Below are 23,656 nucleotides of genomic sequence, written 5' to 3' on the forward strand. Positions count from 1 at the left end.
TATGTATTTCTTCCGGGAACTATTCTTAATGTAGAGGCTTCAATACAAGATGCACGTTACCGATGAGCAGTATGGGAGTATTTAGATGTTTTCAAGTGTCTTTTTGAAATAGATTAAGATAAAGACAACTGTGTGCTACATTATAATTAACTTACATTTCTGCCTGTTTACTGCAAAAAGGATTACTCTGAAAAAATGTGTTAAAAAAAAGAGTGAAATTTAGGTAAACTATCACTTTCTGAGCAGACGAATCCTGCACAAGTACGTGTGTAAAATAAGAATGAAAAAAATTAATTTAAAATGAATGAGTGGTGCAAACAAATACTATTTTGCGGGAAACAGCGCCATCTGCCGGACATGATTTAACGAAGATTAATATGAAAAAAGAAAATCGTGCATCTTAAAGTGTTCACTTGTCGAGTTTATTATTATACAGTTGGGAAGTAAAGACACTGACAAGATGACATCACCAGGAGACACTTCTGGCCGTTACAGTCTCTAGATTGAGACGCAAAGAACTAGACATTCACGTCACGGTCCGATCACGACAGTCAGGTACAGCAGCAGGCGGACGATGAGTCGTACACTACCAATAAATAAAAGGAACCTTCCATTCAATCCTTCTTCTTGTACGATGCATATATTTGTTGGTAAAGCACTTGTTGGCGTGTGCCGGCGTCCTCGATGAAAGGGTTTCCACACTCACACACACACACTTGGAGTTAACAAAACTGTACAATCAATAAATTAAGATGCGGTCGCCAGGCAACCGATGGCATGATGAAGTTTAATTTCAAGTAGGATGAGAAAGAAGCGCCGCTGCAGCCGCAGCAGTGATGACATCATTTAACCTCTGACCCTTGTTGTACTTCTTCAAGACTCACAGTCTTTAAGCTTCATCACATTCTCCCGACTGGACCCCTTCCCCGGAAGAAAAAAAAAAAACCTAACACCTGATCCTTCACCACCAACGTCCGTCTTCTTAAAATGGGCTCGAGTTCAGTGGGCGTCCAGCGCACGTCAAGGTTTGTGTTTGAAATGAGCCTCCACTGCAACACACACACAGAGGTCAGTCAAACAAACAGCAGGTGTGACCGAAGCGACAAACTAGTGATGTCGTTTTAATGCTGGATCTTGTTTCTGACGGAAGAAAAGAACAGATGTACACACTTGAAAAAAATGCTATTTTTTTCTTATTATGACAATAATAACAATTTGAATAACACGTTTATTATTATTTATATAATTAAATCAATTAAAATCCTCACTATTTCAAAACTATTAAACAGACTAAACAGAGGTTTATGTGAGGTTTTTGTTCAGCCAACAAGAAGTCAAATTCAAATTCTTGTTTGTTGACTTAATTTCACATTTTTATTTTATATTTTGACTAAAATAATATACAAATACTCATTTTTGTAAAGTCATGTAATAATTACAGTTAACTTATAACTTATTTATAGGTTTTTTATTAATTATATTTTGGGACTTTTTTTCCTTGACTTCTTTCTAAAATGTCTTGATAGCCCCTTAATCTAGCAAGTATTTAAAGTGTCCCGTCAAAGGACAACTAAAATAAAAACCCAACTTGACTCCTGACTCACATTTCAAATGTTGAAGTCTTCCTCTCCAAGACGCAGTAAGTCTCTTATCATGAACATGTTTTGAACTTAATACTTTACAAAGTTCTCCTCCGTCTGAAATCTTGACGAATGAGAGGTTACAAGAGTGAAGTCAATTATGACGTAATTATGTCTTCACTACTCCTCCAGCCAGCTGTAATCACGCCCCACTTTGTTTATACAACGAGTCCCTTGGAGGTGGAGACTTCCTGGATTGATGTCATGCAGTGACAAACCTTGATGTTTGACTAATCACAGCAGAGTGGGCGTGGTTATGGTAAACAAGATTTCAGCTCCAGAAAAACAGTTGTTTTCAGTGGGCGGCGCTTAAGATAATTTTCTAAAGTTAATACTTCAATGAAAGGTTTTATACAAACAGACACATACCGATGATACAACCAGCTTTAACTAATGTTTTTTTTTTTTTTAAACCATCCGTTATGTGACGCAAAGTTACACCTGGTACCTGCGTATTCCTGCGGCCTCATCGGTCGGTTGATGACTCTGTGGAAGGCAGCGATCCAGTCCCGCTGCTCGGCCTCGGTTTCACAGGCGAAGAGGAACTTCCTGTGCGGGGTGACGATGGTGATGCCGTGGCTCCAGCGGTGACCCTGAGTGGAGGCCGGCAGGCCCGGCAGAACCGTGTAGCTGTTCTCCTTGCTGCCGATGAAGACCTCGCCGCGGGCGAACGCGTCCTGACCGAGACAGAAGAGGTCAAGGGGTCAGCGGCGGGTTGGCGCGGGGAAAAAGGTGAGGAGGGTTACCAGGGGGTCTTTGAAGTACATGAGTCTCCTGTCGTCCATGGTGAACCACCTCTTCTTGAAGCCTTCTGTGTGCTGCACAGACGACACAACACAACCATGTAACACACGAGGACACATCACAACAATCGATTTAAGTTGAAGCTGTTTAATTAACAAACCTTTGGACCCGTCTTCTCCATGAAGCCCTCCTTCATGAAGTTTCTTGTCAGTTTGGGTACGAGCTGACACCAATAGATGAACAAAAAAACCCCATTAATTATGAAAGATCATCAGGCCAAACATCCACTTTAAAGATTTTTTTTTTCTTCCCTGCTTAAGTCACATGAATCATTCAGACGTTTGCACTCTATAAGTCCCGCTTGGTTAAAGTGATTTATTCATCGCCGTCGACGCAAACAAACGATCAATAACGCTTCTCGCCGTCTAATGTCTCAGTCACGCCTCTGTCGTTCACACCTCTTCGTCGCTCGCTCCGGGGAAAGCCACTTGTAGGTAGTGAAATCTCGCAGCTCGGATGGCGTTGAACCAGTCAACCATTTCCTGGCGGGAGCAGAACATAAACATTACATTACAAACAGATTAAACAACCTTCCAAGAATAATAAAAAAAAAAGAAAATCGCGTTCAGTACCATAACTATACCAACAGGGAGCGCTGCGGTACAACATTACCAGCGATCCCATTATGATTTCTTCCTCTAATCTTCTCATTTATTTTTCCCAAAACTACCATAACCTCCATAGCAGAGATAAAACGGGTCAGTGGATCCATTATTTTAACTTTCGACAGTATGAAGCCTCGGATAAATGAGAGACTCGCAGCGGGGGAGGATTAAATGGTCATGTTGTGCTGGTCACATGACCTGCTCATGCTTTCTAGGGAGTCAATGATGTGCACGGATGAGATGGTTTTCCTTGGAATGCGAGGAGGGATTATGCAGATACACTCTAACCGTATTGCCCCTCAATAATCTTTCAAAATTATTATTTTTTTATTTAAATTTTGTATGAAGTATAACATGCCCTTGATTTTTATACTTTTATCCAAATTTAAATGTAAACAAAAATCATGATTTAATCAGAACTTACATTTTCTGTAATTTTTGTTTTAATACACACATTTTTTTATTAATCACAAAGAATTTTAAAGAATGTTTACCTCTTTTTGCTTGTTTAATATATTAATTAAAAATGAACTCTCATTAAAAATCTAAAACGTTTTTATTTCATTTGGTATTCTTAATAATAACATTTTGTGTAATTCTTTAATTATTCTCCATTAAAATCATCAATTTTATTTATCATGTATAAAATATAAATTCAATATTTTTATATATTGTTTTTCTAAGTATACTATATTTTTTATTTAAGAATATATTTTCCTCGAGACAAAATATACGTAAAATATTTAGTCGTGTTATAAAGCTTGATCGAGACAATTAAAAATAACAGGATAATAGGATTTTGTGAAATTTTGAGGCGAGTACAAGACAAGAAAAAGGGCAAAACGTGACACATGTGTGACACAAACCTTTGCATCGTTGTGGTAAACAAAGATGTTCCTTGTGCTGTTGTCTTTCAGGTAGGTGATCTGCAGCCCGCAGGGGTTTCCGATCTTGGCCGGCTGAAATGTTGCATTCAGGGTCTCGATTTTCATCACAGCCTTCGGATCTCTGGCCTGAGGTAAACCACAACCATTGAGCAACAACAACGACGCAAACCTTTTCACGAATGTCAATCGTGTCCCGCTCACATCCTGTTTGTTGAAGTACTTGAGGGCTCCCTCCCTCTCAGAGAGGATGAACTTTCGGCTGAGGAACTGACCGTTGTCTCGTCCCCGTTTCCATAGAAACCCCTCCCTGTACCCTGAGGGAGAGGAGGAATATGGAGAAAGGCGGTTTTAGGTGTCATGGTGGGGAGGTTTGACTGGGTTTGAAAGAGGGTTGCTGGAAGAGAGGAGGCCATGTGTGCGGTGGCAAGAAGCACAAAAGGCAAGATTTGGAAGGAAACACCACACAGACTTCTGTCCCTTGTTCTTTGTTATTGATACGCTTGTCTATTTTTAGCCACTAATGTCTGTTTTGTGTCGAAAGCTCGGCCTCCCCTGCTTCCTTTTCTATTTGTGTCGAGGATTTTCTCTCCAATCGGGACTATTTCTGGATTTATGCATGATCTGCCTCGGCTTCATTAAAATGAGTAAATTACATGTTTTGATGAATATGAGCCAAGATAAATTTGTGAACTGGGTGATGGTTGTGTAAGAAAATGTTTTACAGCGATATATTCCAATACTTTTTTTTATGACACTGTCTTCAGATTCCACTTTATCAAGATTCAAGTTTTAAAATGTTATTTTGTAATGCATATTCTTCATGTTATTTTTATCAAAGCTAATTTATGTTTTATATTTTAGATACAATTGTGTAAAATAAAATAATTAATTTGTTTATATACAATTAACATGCCAATACTGACAGTATTTGTCCATTTTTGTGTTGTAATTAAATTTCCGGCCGCTAGATGGCAGCAGTCATTACATCCTCCGCAGCTAAAGGAACAATAAAATTCAGCAAGATCCCAGCGATGACTGAGGACAAGAGGATACAGCCGACTCCAGCAGCTTTTAAAGCTGATGTTTGGACACATTTTTGGTTTCAAAACAAATGAAAGCAGTTCCTCAAGAGTCATGTGGTCTGTACATTCTGCAACACCAGAGTCAACTACTCGGACAATACTACAAATGTATTCTTGTTTCTACAGTATCACAATATAATGTATCCTTGTCCTTGTATCGTGATACATATCGTATCAGCAGATTCTTGCCAAAACACAGCCTTATGGGTAATATGGCAGACTGTGTAACCCAAACGACAATAATACATTTTAATCTTTCAAATTTTTCCCCTTTACAAAACAAAAATGTAATTATCAAAATGTTTATAAAGAATATAATCATCCATCTGTTCTTATGCAGAAGCACCAGATGAAATCATATTCTCATTAGTTGTCCATGTCATCAAAGGTTTCCTCTCTGAAAGTAATATCATCATATCCAGCAGCAATAAAGTGTCTCTGACATCAAACATTCCCGCACACAAGCATGACCTCATCGATCAATAAGCCACTCTTCTCGTCCCCACCCTTGTACACCTCAAAGCTTTCCCTTCACTTACTTCCCAACTGCGCGGCGGATCGATGCTGGCGCTGGCCGAGCTCCATCCATCAGTCAATGTCAATAAAGCAACTGTCACCACACAAGTGCACGACGCCAGCGCCGACAAAGGAAGCGCTAATACGCACAAACAAAGTGACTCATATTAATCCATGGCTGCGCGCACGCGTGTGTGTATGTGTGTGTGTGTGTGTGTGTGTGTGTGTGTGTGAGGATGATTTCCAAGATGTAACTATAAACGGATGAGGTCACCGGGAGCCAATGAGGCGACGAGACACACACTGAGCTGAATCACTAAAGGAACAAAAAACCACTTTGAGCATTGATTTCTGAAACAATGTTTTCATTTGCATCGAGGCTTGCAACCGCAGAGCAAAGGAGGAAAATGTAGAAAGACACAAAATGAAAAATATGTAAAAAAGGCACGACAATTCCTCATGCTGGTGTGTGTCCTTTAGAAAAGGTGTGTCTAACACAAAGACACAATTGGCCAAAATCGTTAAGCAGTCCAAACAAAATGTTTATTTACCTAACAGGATGTAGGATCGTGATTTTGAGTATTTGAGGCTGAATTCATCTTAATAAAAACTCTTCTTCTTCACTTGACAAATTCGAGTTTTACGCCTATTTTTGACCTCCATAATCTCTGTCCCTTATCTTATCTGGAACACTGACGTCTTTATAATATAGAATGATTATATCAACATGAAGAATAATAACATAGATACACATAAAATGACTTTGAAACCTGGGCTTTGAATTGAACACACGGTCACACTTAGTTAATCACCCTCAACCAGTGAGTCAGACGTACACATTAGCATGTTTAAAAGACTCATTTAAGTGAAACCGCTGAACCGACCTGCTGAATAAGGTTCCTGTTTCTCGATGAACTCAAACTCGTTCCTCTCGTACTTGGCTCTGATCCACTGCTCTCTCAGGAGCCTGGAAGTTCAACACAAACATGTTCAGGTTCATCGTTTTGACATATTGAAAACGTTAATGAAAGACATACTTGCAGTCGCTGTGCAGCGGCCTGTTGTAGAAGGGAGGAACTTTTTGTTCGTACTTTGCTTTTGCTGCGTGATTCCCCGCCGCAGCCATCAGCTGTAACAAAACATCACAGAAGGTGTGAATAAATAAGACGAAAAAAGTAAAAAAAAATTAAATAACTAACGAATCAAAACATTTCTAGTACAATATTTAAAAGCAAAAAATAAATAAATAGCTACAAATCAGAAATGCAGATATTATATTTGTCGTCAACAAATCTTAATAAACGGTTTTAGCCACCCTCTGATCTGGACATGGTGCAGGTATTCAAAGGTGTTTTCCATTATACTCTTATTTCTGACTTAACTCAAATAAAACCTCGACTATTTTATCATCCTCTGAAGCCTAAATGTCTTCTTGCACAACATTTTTAGTTTTGAATCATCTGAATAAAGCTATTGCTTAGTAGATGCAAACTTATTTCCACCAAAATTAAAGACGTTTAAAAACTCAGTTGAGATATTTAATCCTTGTAAGGCAAAAATATATATATTGACATAATTTCATCTCTTGGCTGAAGAACAAATACCATCATCATAAAAAGAATAAACAATAGGTTGGAAATCTTTTTTTTTAACATTTCAGCTGCTCTATTCCCAAAACTGGGATTTTAACATAATAACATAAAAATGTTGAATAAATTCATCACAACATTAAAAAATGATTCATTTACTAATTATTTACAGACAGACATATTTTTCTTCCCCAGTATTTAGGAATTTAAATTGACACTTATACTTGATTCATGTATGCTTGTCGAAAAAAAAAACTGATATTGAAAAAGTTCGTTTTTTACAAGAAAGATATTTGAAATTCTCAGGTGGAATAATAAAATAATATATAAAGGTAATGTAGGCTGCAAATAATTCCCCATTGGACCCTGTTCCAGACTTTTGACATGCCTGCATTAATGTTTAATACCTATTTCCATAAAAATACATTTTACATTCACGTGTTTTTTTATTCTATTTATCCGCTGAAGTCGACAGGCTGCAGCTCAGCACCAGGCGTGTACTTACGTGATGAATTAAATGAGAAAAAACATCCCTCAAGGATTTATATCTCACAATGCAGGAGACTACATTAAACTACCTTTAACTGACACCAACATGCAGCAGCTTATGAAAAGTACAGCAGGAGGAAATTAAACTGTAGCTTAAGCTGAGACTTCATTTATTCATATCCTGGATCAAATCCCGGTCAACGATGGCTTCTTAACCATCATCATCAAGTGTCACATGTTCATTTTTGGATGTTATTATCTGCCCCAACCCGTTTTTTAAAACCACTGTGAAAGGATGACACTGCAGAGAGATAACAGAGACACAGTCGTGACTTTATTCTAGGGCTGGGTATCCAACGTCAGTTCTTTTCTGGAAACAAGTATCAAAACTTGCTTCGTCTTTCGGCGCCGAGTTTCGATACCCAGGTGTGAGTAAGTAACTAAGTAATTAAATAGGTAAGTTTGATTTGTAAAGCACATTTCACAGACCAGGGTCGCAAGGTGTGATCAAAACTTGATAATGTTTGGATCTTTCTAAAGAAGAAGTGACAAGGTGGGGAACATTAGAGTAATTTACTACTTCAATGGATGTGTAATGTCATTTTATTTTTTGTTAAAGAAAAATGAATGTGTTGATTCAAGTGTGTCTTAAATAATTAAGTTGATCTTGGACTCTATTCAGTATGTGTCTGTTTGTACAAAACTCTCTTTTCATTGAAATATTTACATTACAAAATGATCTTAAGCACCGCCCACTGAATTACTCTCGATTTTCTGGAAATAAAATCTTCAACATAACCACACCCACTCTGCTGTGATTGGTCAAACATTGAAGTTTTTCACTGCGTGTCGTCAATCTAGGAAGATTAAGACTCCAAGTGATTTGTATAAAGAAAAAAATCTGGTAATATGTCGCTGCTTCAGGACGAGTGAAGCCATTATGACATCATAATGGACTCAGCTGTTGTAACCTCTCATTTGCTGAGATTTCAGACTGGGAAGAACTTTATAAAGTAATAAAGTAAACTTACTGCATCTTGGAGAGGAAGACTTCAACATTTGAATCATGTGAGTGAGTCAAGACAGTTGAAGTTTTCATTAGTCTCCATTGGATTTTTTTCAATCAGTTAAAAATGATATCGGAAAAAGTATCTTTCAGGAACCTGTATTTAATTTAATTTGTAGTATGGGTATCAGTAGCTGTATCAAAAATGTTCAAACCATAGTGAATCCTTTCGCTCAAGTCAGCCGGTGATTTTCAAAATGATCCATGAACTACTGGGTGTAGAATCAGATCATCTTTAGATGGGTGGAGAGCAGCAGAGAAGCATTCGTCTTTGTCGATTTGCAAGTTTCTGCACGATATTCAATGCAAAAGGTGAAAGGAAAGATATTCAAGACAGTGGTGAGACCAGCTATATGGTCTAGAGACGGTGGCACTGAAGGAAAAGGCATGAAGCAGAGCTGGAGGTAGCAGAGATGAAGATGTTGAGGTGCCTTTGGGAGTGACGAAGATGGATATGATCAGGAATGAGTGAATCAGAGGAACATGTTAGATGTTTTGGAGATAAGGCCAGAATGAGATGGTTTGGTCATGTACAGAGGAGGGATTGTGAGTATGTTGGTAGAAGGATTCTGGGGTTGGAACTGCCAGGCAGGAGGTCTAGAGGAAGACCAAAGAGAAGGTTTAAGGATGTCGTAAAAGAGGACATGAAGTTGGTGAGTGTAAGAGAGGGGGATACAGAGAACAGGGTTAGATGGAGGAGGTTGATTCATGGCGACCCTTGAAGGGAGCAACCCGAAGGAAAAGAAGATTAATTTCAATGGCAACTCATTCAATTATACATTGGTGTAGGAGGTGACGAGTTATACGAGTTGTATGAGATAGGAAACTAACCTTTAATAAACTTGAACTATTATTGTAAGATAGTTTAATGACACTCTTGCTTTTTTAAAATCTGAATCATCTGATAATCCACGCTGCACTTGGTGGAATAATAAAGTCTCTCTCTCTTGAAATTGCTCCCATTAAAAGTTTGCTACTAAAGTGGGAGGAAACAATCACCGTCAATAAACGCTCCAAATATCTCCCTTAACATCAATTAGTCGGGAGATTGAGAACAACAACAAAACAGTCAGCGGTCTTTCTACAGCCATAACTGCCTGCTTTTGCTCATTTTTGCAAAAACTTCTCAGCGTCGTCTCTCCCGACGTAGTTTGTTTAGAGAAGTGATTTAAACACAAATCCATACAAATCTGCTTGCGGTTGTAAATTCTTGCTGATTCTTAAAAGTGGATTTTAGAGTTGAGCCAGCAGCTTCTCAGCACTAATGGAATAATACAGTATTGATCTAAACGTGGAAATGTGCTCCTTCCACATGGAGGTCAGGAGTCAAGGTCAGCCGAGGTGAACGGTTTTGTTTATGATGAATCTTGTTGGGTTTGTACACAAGCCTGCGTTAGAGGAGATGATTTGTATCCATAATCAAGTGCAAAGTGTGAATAAAATCAAATGTTTTCAATCGTTAACATGCAGGAAGGGTGTGTCTGTTCAAGTCAATGAATCATTGAACCATTTAACTGTTTGTATTTTAAATCACGCCCTGGTTTTACACTGTATACTTCCTCTGAAACAACTCATCTTCTTTCTAGTTCTTGTTAAATATAGTATGACAAACTTAAACTTTTTTTTTACCATTAACTGACACATGTTTTATTTTCATATGTATCAAGTTATTTGGGAGTGTGTTCGGGTCCGTCTCTACCTGCTTCTTTGCTCCGTGGTGTGAAATATGATTTTTTTGTTTTGCTTCAGTGAATCACACTAATGACAAACAGAGCGGAACATAGAACCAAAATCATTTTCAATGTGTGGGTGCTCGTTGGTTTGAGAGCATGCGACAGTCGTTGAATTCAAACGAGTAATTACTGCAGTAATCATGGTTTTAATAAATCCAACAAGGAACAGATGCTGGGGCAGGATTTGCCGAGAATGTGAATTGCTAACTACACATGACAACAGGTTATCATGAAGATTACCAGCCATTATTACAAGAGCGTAATTACAGTTGAAAAGAGAAGTCGTTTATATTTAAATTTTTGTTGAGAAAATGAAACGCATTTTCAAACATCAGATTAGATTAGATAGACAGTTTTTCTAAAATTGTCTTCACCAGTTGGTGCAGTAAAAGAAACAACCTCAATTTTAAGGCATGGCACCATTATATCGTCCCTTGCACTCTTGATACTACTCTGATATTTCTAAAATAAAAACTTTAACATTAAACTGTGAATGACTAAAATATATATTTATTACCTCAGCATGACAAATTATAAAATGATAGACGTTACACCATCACTGGTGTATTTAATTGATGTATTTGTTGTATTTGAATCTTCTACTAGAGATACAGAAACACATGCTGGTGAAGTGATTTTATTTGTCTCAACCTCCTTTTTGGATCATATATTGGTTAAAGGTCAAATATCTAATGGGAAAAATCCAACTCTTCTGATTCACACACATTTCAAATGTCTTCCTCTCCAAGATGCAGTAAGTCCTTCATCATGACCATGTTTTGAACTTATTACTTTATAAAGTTCTCCCCCGTCTGAAATCCCAGCGAACGAGAGGTTACGAGAGAGTCCATTATGACGTTATAATGGCTTCACTCCTCATCCAGCCAGCTGTTATCATGCCCCACTTTGTTTATACAACCAGTCCCTTGGAGGTGGAGACTTCTGGGTTTGAGGACACGTGGTGACAAACCTCGATACTTGACTAATCACAGCAGAGTGGGTGTGGTTATCGTCAATGAGATTTATTCTCTTGAAAAACGTGTTCTGTGGGCAGGGTTTAGGATATTTTCTAATGTAAATATTTCAATGAGAAGAGAGTTTTGTAAAAACATAGACTAATGATGATACAATAGAGGTCCATGATATATTTGAGACACACTTAAATTAACACAGTTGCAAATAGCAAACTGTAGTTTCCTGCAAAGATGTTTTTCTCTCGCCATCCCTGCTGAGCATAAGGAAATATTGGTATACATAAGTGATACAGAGGATGGTGGATCTGAGAGATTTCTTTAACTTAGTATAAGTTTAAGATGAAGTCACAAAACGTGATTATGAACGAAAAGATTTGCGGTTGAACTGAAACAACCGCTATATAGATGAGAGGCAAAGATGACTAACTATATCTTCCAGGCTTTGTAATAGTCATACAATATTAGAGTACTTTACACACACTGAGGAAGTGACAACACATTTAGATATGTAAAAAAAGAGAGTAAAGTTTAGTGTTTTATAAGTGCTGCAAACATGTGTTTTTATGAATATATATGATGTATTTTTTATCATTAAGAGGGAAACTATGACAAAGAAAATGAATCAGTAACCACAGCTGATCACTGTGCAGTGAATGCTTCTAGTGTGACGGGGTGCCAGGCAGCATGCTGGAGACACGGTCGCTGGAACTAAGGGGTTATTCACAAGGATCTTTATAATGGGGTAAATAGATCAGCAGAGTGTGGACCATTTGTGATGAGCAATCGCTCAAAGAAACAAATGGAATTTCATTCATTTCTTTTTTGGTTTCCATTAATATTTAATTTGAAGTACAGCAATTCAATATTTGTATTATTTTTAATAAAAAAATGCAATATATAATTATTTTTTTATCGTATCCCACAGCATCTTCATCATTATTTCTTCCTCAGCACTCACCTCCACCTCGCTGGTGTCCCACGTGTCCTGCAAAGACTTGACCTGGCTGATGTGAGGGATGCTGCGGTGAAGCAGAGAGCAGGCTTGGCAAACAAACACGCCCAGAGTCAGTGAAGCCCAGTCCGGCTCTGCAGGAGGTGGAGATACAGACAAAAAAATGTAAGAAAATGATTGGTCATAAAAATATACAGCTCACAGCGATGGCGCGCGGGAGAAAAAGGGAAGAGGGTTTTTTTCAGCTCGACAAACCCAGAGAAGCCAAATATGATTTAAGGGGAAGTACGTTTGGCAGGTCGACAGGAAGCAGACATCAAGCCATTAGTTCCAACTCTCACATGATTGACTCCTTGTGAGACAATCTCCAGACAGATAATAAAAGAAAATCCCCAAATGTACAGAAAAAAAGTTTAGCTGATGAATGGATCTACTGAGATTGTCAAAACGACAAAAGTACTGCTGAAAAACTTGCATCGTTTGTCCAGAAAACTGAACAAAGATGCTGCATGAAAATCACCTGAAGCGACGGTCACTGACCTGAAGAGACACCGATAACTGGACGGTTGCCTGGAAACCAGACAGTTACGCTTGTTTGTATTTCTCTGTCATGACCTTTTATAACTTCTCTGGACGTGGTGTTGGGAGACTTCATTGTCAGTGTGAACACAGGTTTTATTTTCCAACTATTATATTTTACTGATGATGGTTTCTTGGTCATGAACACAAGAAATAATAAATTATGAATTGCTAATTAATTATATTAGTCATTATATCCATCATTTTGATTTTAAAACATATTTATATTTCCATATTTATGATCTCTTGGAACGTCTCACATACACGAAATTATTATTTAAAAAAATACATGGAAAATCTTTAACATTTAAAAAATAATATCCATCAAGCATGTATAACTTGTTTCAAATTGAACTTATCTTAGATAGCACTAACCTCCACAAACTGATGTGTAGCCACAGAGGCAAGAAAGCTAGTCATACAATCAAACATAAAAAATAACAGACTGTACCCACACAAGAAGCAGCTGAGTAGTGATGATTTCATAGATGTGTGAGTCAGGCTTCATGGAGAAGCAAACACACAACATAGAAGACACAAACTCTGTACTTCCTTCACACACACAAACAAACTGATATTTCACACCATGATGGTCCTAAAAGTAATCCAGCATTTTAAAACTATTAGGGAGTAGGATTGATGTTGTTGTTGAAGGTAGAAAATTCCATTATTTAGTATCCACAACAGAGACTTCACAATGTCCCCTTATCTTCAGTCTTTCCCTTGTGGCCAATAATCAGCTGATCAGCTGATCTCAGGGACCATGAGGGGATAAAGAGTCAAATCACACCGTAGAAGGAAAGACGGACCATAGAGGCACTTTAAAGTAAATAGAAGGATACGATAATTTACAAGAAGACAGCGTTAACATAAAGACAAACAAACTTATTTGACTTTGCTAAAGGAAAAGGTTTTGTTTTCCAAATTTCCAAATCAGCTTCTGTTAAGGGGCCGTGCAGCCGAGGATCGAAACAAGAACCCCAAAAGCGTGACTTCTCGTTTCTGATTATGAAGTCTAAAAAGTGAAGAGACGTCCATGCTATGATGTCACTAACAGAATCTGAAAGAGGACATTTGATTCACTGTCTTGCTATATGATCAGCATAAGAAAAGGGAAGGATGTATACTTGCCTGCTCAGAAGATCACATATAATGTACCTGGAACTAGTTTGAAACAACCTGAACAGAAAAAAACTTTTGCAGGACATTTTAGGACAGACTTGCTTTTCCACCTCAGATATCCACTGTCCCCTCATTCACTGCTCGTTTCTTCTATTTCTAAGTTTAAGGCAGACAAGCATCGTGGAGTTTCCCCTATTGTGTAAGAGTCTGTCTGGCTACAGTTACACACTAAGTGTCTGATTCGTGAGTTATTCTTCACGATATCCGTCAGTGAAAATATCAGCTGCAAATTATTGACAGGCTGAGTTTAATGATAGAGTAGGACAGCGATGCTAAGAAGACGCTTCAGTGAATTCAGTTCTTCCATTAAACCCACTGAACTGTTGACAATGTCAAGAGACCTTTAACAGTTAATAATATACCTTCACCCACACAGTGCATCTACGCAACATCCTCAATGACCTGCTCTGACCTTTAAGAAAAACAGTTTGGGGGAGAAGTCATCCAAGAACTGATGCTAAAAGTGATTCAAATTAGGATTAAATAGCATTACCTAGATTCGCTTAATTTTTAACCAAACAGTGGAGAAATATTTCTGGACCCATTCAGCTTTTTTTTCTGTATTGGAACATGTGTATTATTTTGTAACTGTGCCTCCTTGGTTGGATCATTTACACCTCCTGGCTTGAGTGTCCGTATAGCAACAATATGGCAGGTACTGTATGAAGCAGAATATCTTAAAATGGCTTTGAACGATACTACAATATGATCTGTGTAGTAGCTAGGGCGGAAGATCACCATCCTTTTATCAACTTTGCACTAAGTACAACGAAATTTAGCAGCGACCGACTGTCAAAGTACACGTAAAAAAGAACAAGGCGTTTACTGCAAAAAAGGGATAAAAATACATAATCGATAATATATACTCTGTAATCTCACAGTACAATATATTCAGCACGTGGTACAATTTCTGATACACCTAATTTTCGTGACGATTTCTTGTGATTGTTCTCTTTTGGTTGAATTTAAAGAACTGGAAGATGCTGGAGCCGGCTGTATCCTCTCATACTCAGTTATCGCCGGAAATATTGCTGATATTCCTTTAGCTGCGGAGGACGCAGTGACGTCATGACTACTTTAATTACAACACAAATACAACTATTAATTAAAAAATGATACACACTTTATCTAGGATTTAAAATAATATGTAATTTGAAGGCATTTATATATATATATATATATTTTTTTTTTTTTAACTTATCAGTGTGTCAATTTTCTTTTTTTTTTTTATCAAGCCCTTAGTAGCTCATCTCTTAGATATAAAAGTAACCAAAAGAGCTGCCATTCTGTATTGTCTCTCTAAACAAAGCAAATAAAACCAGAAAATCACCTCACAAGAAAACTACTAAACAAGTCCTGAACAGGTGACGCCCTAACTTGTAAACAGGCCATGAACAAACTGCCAAAAAGGGATTCCTTATATAGGTCAATCTAGGTCCCTGAATGTCAGACATAACCTATGCCGCAGATCCAGTTTTACGCTTTATCTAACAAGATTTCCATGCACGTCTACATAAAAGAAAGTTTCTGTTGCATAAACTGACGGTTCGACACTAATGTGGGCGTTAAAAGGAAGATTTAAGGCACTTAATAAACTCGAATAACAGGGTCTAATTTCCCAGATCCCAGTGTGCGCATGTTTAAGTTAATGCTATCAATCCACAGATTCACTAACAAAGAAAACAAGAGACACACCTATTCAAACCTGAGATCGCATGACAGCAGGACAAGTTTAGGGAGTCAACGGCAGGAGAGCTCAACCCACCAGCAAAAGTCCCAACAGTACTGACCGACGGAAATAACATATTTACAAACAAAACAAAAATAAAGATGAAAATTGTTTGTATAATCATGTAATAAAAAGGGCTACACAAATTATACTATAGTTTATTTATTTATAAAGAAGCACGTTGTATTAGTTGTAGATATTTCCCTTTCATAACGATTTTATGTCACAATTTTGGTCTTTTAAAATCCATTGCGTTTATTTGTTTGTTCTTCAGCTTAACCAAAAGCATCTTTTTGGTTTACCTTTTGTGATACTACAGTTGCAAGCACAGTAAATACATTTAATTTGTGATCATTTTGTAAATCAACTAATCTAATCTAAATAATGTGAGTCAAACACAAGTAAAACAAGTCAACTAATCCCTTGACTATTGCTTTTGTGAATCATGTAACTTAAAACACTATTAGATGATCTCTTTACGCTCTGATAGACGAGGAGGTTGTTATGCAAAATGTTCAGCAAATGATGCAGGAGGGGGAAGAAAATCCAGATGGCTAAGCTGCAAACTGCTCAGAAAAGTTGTTGTTTTTTTTTAGAAATCTGTATCTAACTCAGAAATATATTGACTTCTTAATTTTACCACTAACGTGCAAGCCGGGGCACTAACAACCCTAAATGACAGCTCCAAGAAAAATGTGAGCTTTGCATATTGCAGGTTCTTTAATAAGATTGACGTCAATCATCCATCCTCGCGATGACATTTGTCACTGAGGCAAACCGAAGATTAGCCTCTGCTCAACCGAGCCTTCAGTCTCTCCGAACCTTGCGTTCCACAACGCTTCACCACCTCCACACTACCTCGCGTCTACAAGTCTTTTGATTGACACGCAGGCCAGTCTGACATTGGAAGACTTCAGGTGGTGAGATCCGTATTTTTTAATTGAATTCTGTTGAGGAAATAAAATGTACAACCCGTGTACAGGACACAGATCATTTGACATACAGCAGCACCTGCCATGAACAAACCAGGTGAGTCAAAGCTTAGACGTTATTGGCTTCTGTCACAAACATATTATTATAGATACCAGTCTTAATTCTAGCTGCATGGAAATGTAAATAACATTTGACATAATAAGGGAGGAGTTAGCTGAGCTTTCTTCTGGATAGTACATTTTGCAGTACAAGTACAGTGTTTATTGGCTGTACGATACGGGCACAAAGATACAATATATTGTGATATGGTAGGAACAAAAATATGTATTTATAGTACTTGACACTGATGCTGCAGAATTTCAAACCAGAAAACTCCTTTCATTTGCTTTGGAACCAAATATGCTCCAACATTAGCTCTAGAAGCTGCTGGAGTCGACTGTATCCTCTCGTCCTCAGTCATCGATGGGATCTCGTAGGGCTAATTGCAACCAAAAAAAAGAACAAACACTGAATGTTTGCATATTAGTTGTAAATAAAACTAAAACAAAGTACAATTAACGTAAATAATCTAAATGCGATTGTTTTCCCCAATATTGCGATTTTATTTTTTTAAGGTACCCTTTAATGCATTTTTTCTCTAATACAATACATAAATAATTAACTTTGCAGTAAAATGTATTTATTTCTGATTATTAATATACATTTATAAAGACATTTTGAGATATTAAGCATACATTTAGTTACTTTAATAACAGTTGTAAAGAACCATAATGTATAACTGGAAGCCTTGTAAATAGTCACTGCAAATACTTTAAAAACTCCTACAAAAACATGTTTAAAGGTGTGATGTCTTTGTTAGTCATTAGTAAATCACACAGACTCCAGTGAAGAGTAAAGAAAAGTGCAAGCACTGGTCAGTCATTCTTTCCTATAGCAAAGTATTTGATTTAAAATAACTATGATAAAAATAATATATAGTTCTAAGGTCTAACAAAATCTAGAAAACTTGAAAAAAACATTCAAAAATCCATACAGTGTTTCTAAATATCAATGCAGTCTCATGAAAAAAATATGAATGTTTTTTTTTCTCACACTCAGCCAGTCAAAATACTGAGATATTAATGAATATAAATGCAAGAGTATGGAACCTGGTTGCTGACGATTCCACTGCACATTTAAACTGCCTCACACCTCGGTGTTAAAGCTTCTCTCTGGAGCAAAAAAAACAACTAATTTTTGTGTCCTTAGCAAAGGGCAGAGCGGCTCCTTTGCTGATCTATAGAGGAAAGATTCTATAAGCGCCCAGCTCAGTGGAAGATGGAGGATGGAGGGGGTGGTAAACTGCAAAGGTAAGGAAGGGCAGAGTAAGAATGACTAAGCGTTAAAAATGCACCATCTGTGTTGCCACTTTGTGTGTTTCCAGGTCAATTCTGAAGGTCTGCTAGATGAACGATCACAAGACGAACACAGCGGTCAACAAGGTCATGAGATAGAAAACAAACTTTTAATTGCACTGTGTGAAATAAATTCACCATCAGAGACAACTTCTTATCCATTTTCTGTCTTTTATCACAAGACTTTTGTAACTACATTCACATGAACATTATCAAGATCATCACTGTTGCTGGACAAAAACAGACAAAAGACACACTTTTGTAAAGTATCTTTACATTCAATAGTTCGGGGAACATAATTCATCTAAAGAAGCAATGACTTACAAACTTCAAATTCGGCTCTTTTTAAAATATCGATACACTTGAATATCGGTATATTTTTTGTCACCACACCGGATAGATATTCAACAGCAACAAATACATTTTTGCGGTGATGGGCTTTCAGATCATATTTCCTTTTGTGGTTCATATTATAATAAAGCATGTGTAATAAAATAATTACTTACGATATTTCATTTTTTACACAATTAACACGCAAATATTCTCCATGTTTGTTCATTTGTATTTTGCAATTAAACTTTGGTCTTTAAATCCTCCGCAGCAAGAAAAAACAATGAAATCCAAAGAAATTGCAGCGATGACTGAGGACGAGAGGATATAGTCGACTCTAGGATATTTTTTAAATAGATGTTTGAGCATATTTTGGTTTCAAAACAAAATGGAAGGAGTTCGTCTGTCATGCGATCAGTAAATCTGACCCCGAGTACCCTTGTTATACTACAAATATATCCTTGTTCCTACTCGTACAGTACTGCAATATATCATATCGGTGCCCCTGTATTGTCAGATTCTTGCCAATACACACCAATAGTGAATACATAAGACTTAAATGCCTTATTTATTGTCGGGCGGAGTCATTTTCTTCTTTGATTTATATCATTTATTTATCCTTTTTCTATGTTTACATTTTCTTTTTTAACACATGCTTTGGACTCTGAAGCACAGAGAGCCACGACAGACATTGTTGGGTACATCACTTGTTGAGGGGGACGAGAGGAACGGAGTCCCATAAACAGCTGGGGATTCGCTGAGAATCAGTTACCATGCAATTATCTGCTTCCCTGACAATTGGACTGCGGGTGCTCGACTGCACGCCACGGCCCAGATGCTGCGTTCACAGATGTACGACACGGAGATCGTCTGTCTGTTTGGTTTGTGGCTACAAGGGTACGCTGATGGAGGTAATCAGCCTTATCCATCTGGATAACAAGAGACAGCTGGATATTAAGAGACTGAAAACATGAAATATGGCACCAGGCTAACAAAATATCACCGATACAAAGGCAATCCAGATTTAGCTAGCCTACCCATGATGCCACAGAGCCCTTTATTTCTCTTGCCGGTCCAAGCTAGCTCTCACAGGAGCTGTACAGAGCAGAGGAACTGGCAAACAGGGCGGGCTCCACTCCAAAGCACTGGGCGTTCAGCCCGTGGAGCCACACTGGTTTATGTGCCATTCTATCACAAAGAACCAAGAAGGGGAGGATAGAAGATGAAGAAGAACAAAAAAAAAGACCCCGATAGTGAAAAGAGCAGTCCATCCTCATTTGCTTTATGGACTAGTTTCTTGAAAAAACACGGAGTTGCAACATGTCAAATCATTTTTTGGTTTTAGTTTTAAGCAATATAAAGCTTGTTTAGAAGGTTCAACAGATATTTAACCATGGTAATTACAAGTTTTACTTATAACAGTACAATTTTGTGAGTTGAAATCTGTTTATCTGTGGTTTACATAAGATCGTACTAAATTATCCACTGTTAACATACAAGATTAAAAAATTGTTTTCTTTATAGTTAATTTATGTTTTTGTAGATTTCACTTTCTTCTTTGATGCTTATGTTGATAATAGTGATGTTTTATGGTTATATTTTACATTGTCGTCCATATTATTACATATTATTATTATTATTATTTCCATTCACTCATATTATTTCTTGTATGTACAGTTTTCATAATATTTTGTAATTTTATGGGTATAATTCTTATTTTGTTTATAACTTTTAGTTTTTTATGTGTAAATTGAGCTGCTTTTAACAACGTTCTCTCCCCCATTGTGGTATAAATAAAGCTATCTTATCTTATCTTAATATTAGTTGTTATTTCTGTCATTTTTCTTTCGGTTATTATTTATGTCAGAGCGCCCCAATCCTTTTTGCACTGAACACCAGTTATCATTACAATCATGGACCGACCTTCAGATAAAAACAATACAAATAAATCATATTAAGTAGATCTTTCACTGATTTTTACTAGATTACAGGTTTATTCTTTGGGGGAACTTTCCTGATAAAAAGAGTCACAGGCTACTAGTCACTAGGGTTACTTCAGAGAAAATATTCTATTTTCCAAACACCTTTCAGACAGAAATAATCAATAGAGAAGATATTATAAAAACGATTATTTATCAAAACATTTAAAAAAAAAGAAGGATAGAAGTGGTTGATGGAGGATAATAATCATTAAATATATATTTCTATCAGAGCATAACATTATTGACCTCTCCGACATTGACAATGATTCATCAGGAAGTCTTAATCGATTCAAACCTTTGAACCCCTGCATTTCAAGTGGTAGATTTTATTTTGACAACCCTGATTTATTTCGGTATGCACCTTTTTTTTCCAAGGTGTCATAAAATAGTGGATCTCTGACTGTGAGGGAGTGAGAGACAGGATCTGGGGGAAGAGGTGAAAGAGCTGAGACGAACAGAGACGAGCAGAGAGCTCTCGGATGTATGAGTTGGCATATGGGGCGGAGGCAAACAGAGAAAGGCAACAGTGAGAGGAACAAGTTTCTTCTGTGAATTGGCAGGAGAGGCAGCGCGACAATAAAACATGTGACACAGTAAATATTTTGGAAAACATTTGACAAATAATAGCCAATATAACAATTAAATATGTTTACACTGACTATGAAAAAAACACCTGGTTTAGAGATAATAATAAAAAACAATTTTAAATGATCAGAATTTTATTCTGGTTTGTTAAATTGTTTTAAAAGATTATTAAACGACTGAAAGTGAAAAACCCAACTCTCCTGACTCACTAACATGTTTCAAATGTGGAAGTCCTCCTCTCCAAGATGCAGTAAGTCCTTCATCATGACCATGTTTTGATGTAATTACCTTATATACCCCCCCCCAATCTAAAATCTCAGCGAACGAGAGGTTACGAGAGCGGAGTCCATTATGATGTAATTGTGGCTTCAGTCCCAATCCAGCCAGCTCCAATCACGCCCAGCTTTGTTTATATAACGAGTACCCGGGAGGTAGAGACTTCTGCGATTGATGACATCCAGTGTCAAGCCTTGGTCACAGCAGAGTGGGCGTGGTTATGGTAAACAAGATTTAATCTCCAGAGAAACAATGTGTTTTAGTGGGCGGGGCTTAAGCACATTTTCTAATATAAATATTTAAATGAAAAGAGAGTTTTTGAATAAACAGACACATACTCATTATAGAGGTCCAAGATATATTTAAGACACACTTAAATCAACACATTAGTTGCCCTTTAAACAACTGCTGTTTTACGGTTCCATTGGGAGACACCATTTATGATCTTCCTTAAAATTATGGATTGTTTCAGGGACAGAACCAAAATGTTATCCAAGTGGGTCAAATGGCAGGTCTATAGTCGGAGGACCAGTATGCCAAATCTAGTCTAGAGAATATGACAGAAGTGTGATGCCTTGAGAATATGCATCATCATATCTATAACAACTACTTGTCTTTTAAATCATAATCTTTTTTTGTTTGTTTGTTTGTTTTTCTCTCCCAGTGTCCTAGTCTCAATACCTTCCAAGGATCTGTCAAGTCATTAGTGAAGTCTACAAAGACTGCTGACAGTCTAAAGTGACACAAACACACACACCTAAATAATAGTGTCATGTTTATCTGTGGGCAGGTCCAGAGTCCGCTGGCCTTCCGTGGACAACAAAGGTACAGTTGTTCAGCAGGTACTTGTTTCCACCCGAGCGTCTTTGTAATTGGACCAATAATAATATCAGGGTCTACAGCAACATCTAGACGCAGGTTCTGTGTCGAGGGATGACTTCAACCTGTTTCATGAACACGAACACAGCAGGTTTTTTTCTTACCTGGGTTGCCGCAGTCGGCGCACGTTTGGTTGCCGGGTCTGGACAGAACATCTTGCAGGAGCCGGTTGTTTCCCTCCGGGTCCATGTTGGCTCGTTATGGAACCGGAACATCCGCGTCTGGAGTCCTGCGGACGGCAGAGCAGGTCACCTCAGACCACAGAGACCGGACCTGTTCCGAGGCTGATGTCTCTGTTATCGGAGCGTCTGACTGCATAATAATAAAGCCGGCGCCTCCTGTCTTCTTCCTCCCTCCCTGGCTCGCCTCCATCCGCTCTGCTCACCGGCGGGAAGTGGCGACATCTAGCGGCCACTGGGAGGAAACGTCTTGATCGGTGACGGAGCGTCTACGTTTGTACAGAAAACACATTTCATTTAGTGGCTGTTATCGAGCCCAAAAAAGAAGGGGGAAGTATAAAATCAAGTAATAATATCAAGCTAAGTATGCTACAATTATTAATGTATTGATTTCAAATAACTTTTTCTAAATTTTAAATCTCACATAAGAGCTGTTTCCCCCATATATTCTTTATATTAACTTAAATGGCCCTATAGCCACATTTGGGGAGTAGTAACAAGTATTATAAATAAATACAAATCAGATTTTAATATATATATATACAATTTCCCGAAGGAGATCTTCCAGAGGGATCAATAAAGTTTATCTATCTATATCTCTTTGCGCATCAAGAAACATCTTAAGACGTTTTTATTTGTTCAGGCTTTTCCTTGATTTTCTGGAACTCCTGTTGTGTTATCAGTTTTATCTTGATCTTTAAAATATATACTTTATTGAATATTGTTTTGATTGTTTAAGCGCTTTGTGACCCTGGTCTGGAAAAGCGCTATACAAATAAAAATGACTTACTATATCGAAATACATTGTATCGTTGCCCCTGTATCGTGATACGTATTGTGAGATTCTTGCCAATACACACTAATACTAAATTAATCATTAATAATAATAATTAATTTAATGTTTGACAGAGTCATTTTCCCTAGTCATTGTTGTTTTGTAGTAGATCACTCATTTGTCAAACCTTTTCTTTGTTGTACTTTCATTATTTACAAATGGTTTAAAAGCTCTTTGAAAAGTATATGAAATGTATAAAAGTAATAAAATCAAGCTAAATATGCAAAAATAAATATTGTATTGTAATTTGTATAAAACATCTAAATGTTCTTCATATTAATTTAGATCAATGAATACCCACAAAATAAAAAGCAACAGCAACCCTATAGTCACATTAAGAGAGAAGTAATGAATAATATAAATGTAAATTAGAATTGTTAGTTTCTACATAATCTTTGTCCTCATTAGGGCCACATAAAAAAGTCAGATGGCCAGA

At 37.3% G+C, this 23,656-nt stretch overlaps 1 protein-coding gene across 2 annotated transcripts; it reads right to left on the reverse strand.

Moving 5' to 3' along the window:
• Window positions 1–400: 400 nt before the first annotated feature.
• LOC148086164 (arf-GAP with dual PH domain-containing protein 1) lies at window positions 401–22,561 on the reverse strand. 2 transcript variants are annotated; one of them, XM_087784328.1, is made up of 11 exons: window positions 22,311–22,561; window positions 12,344–12,471; window positions 6,572–6,663; window positions 6,419–6,501; window positions 4,138–4,250; window positions 3,916–4,062; window positions 2,843–2,926; window positions 2,545–2,607; window positions 2,387–2,458; window positions 2,089–2,317; window positions 401–1,049 (listed from the first exon to the last, which is right to left on the reverse strand). In XM_087784328.1, the coding sequence occupies exons 1-11, from the start codon at window positions 22,393–22,395 to the stop codon at window positions 1,021–1,023; spliced, it is 1,125 nt and encodes a 374-aa protein (XP_087640454.1). In that variant the 5' UTR covers window positions 22,396–22,561; the 3' UTR covers window positions 401–1,020. The 2 variants fall into 2 exon arrangements, with proteins under 2 accessions (XP_087640454.1, XP_087640455.1); XM_087784329.1 differs by lacking the exon at window positions 22,311–22,561 and adding an exon at window positions 14,048–14,166.
• Between the last annotated feature and the right edge of the window lie 1,095 nt (window positions 22,562–23,656).

This window comes from Callionymus lyra, chromosome 2 (genome assembly GCF_982586985.1).
Source record: "Callionymus lyra chromosome 2, fCalLyr1.hap1.1, whole genome shotgun sequence".
Lineage (NCBI taxonomy): Eukaryota > Metazoa > Chordata > Actinopteri > Syngnathiformes > Callionymidae > Callionymus > Callionymus lyra.

What these genes read in the sequence shown, in the direction of transcription:
- LOC148086164 (XM_087784328.1), bottom strand. Translation starts at nt 22,395, where the DNA reads ATGGACCCGGAGGGAAACAACCGGCTCCTGCAAGATGTTCTGTCCAGA. An exon ending in CCGCTGCACAGCGACTGCAA is followed by an intron (nt 6,502 to 6,571) that starts GTATGTCTTTCA and finishes TTGAACTTCCAG; the next exon opens with GCTCCTGAGAGAGCAGTGGA. An exon ending in TGGAGAAGACGGGTCCAAAG is followed by an intron (nt 2,459 to 2,544) that starts GTTTGTTAATTA and finishes TCGTCTGTGCAG; the next exon opens with CACACAGAAGGCTTCAAGAA.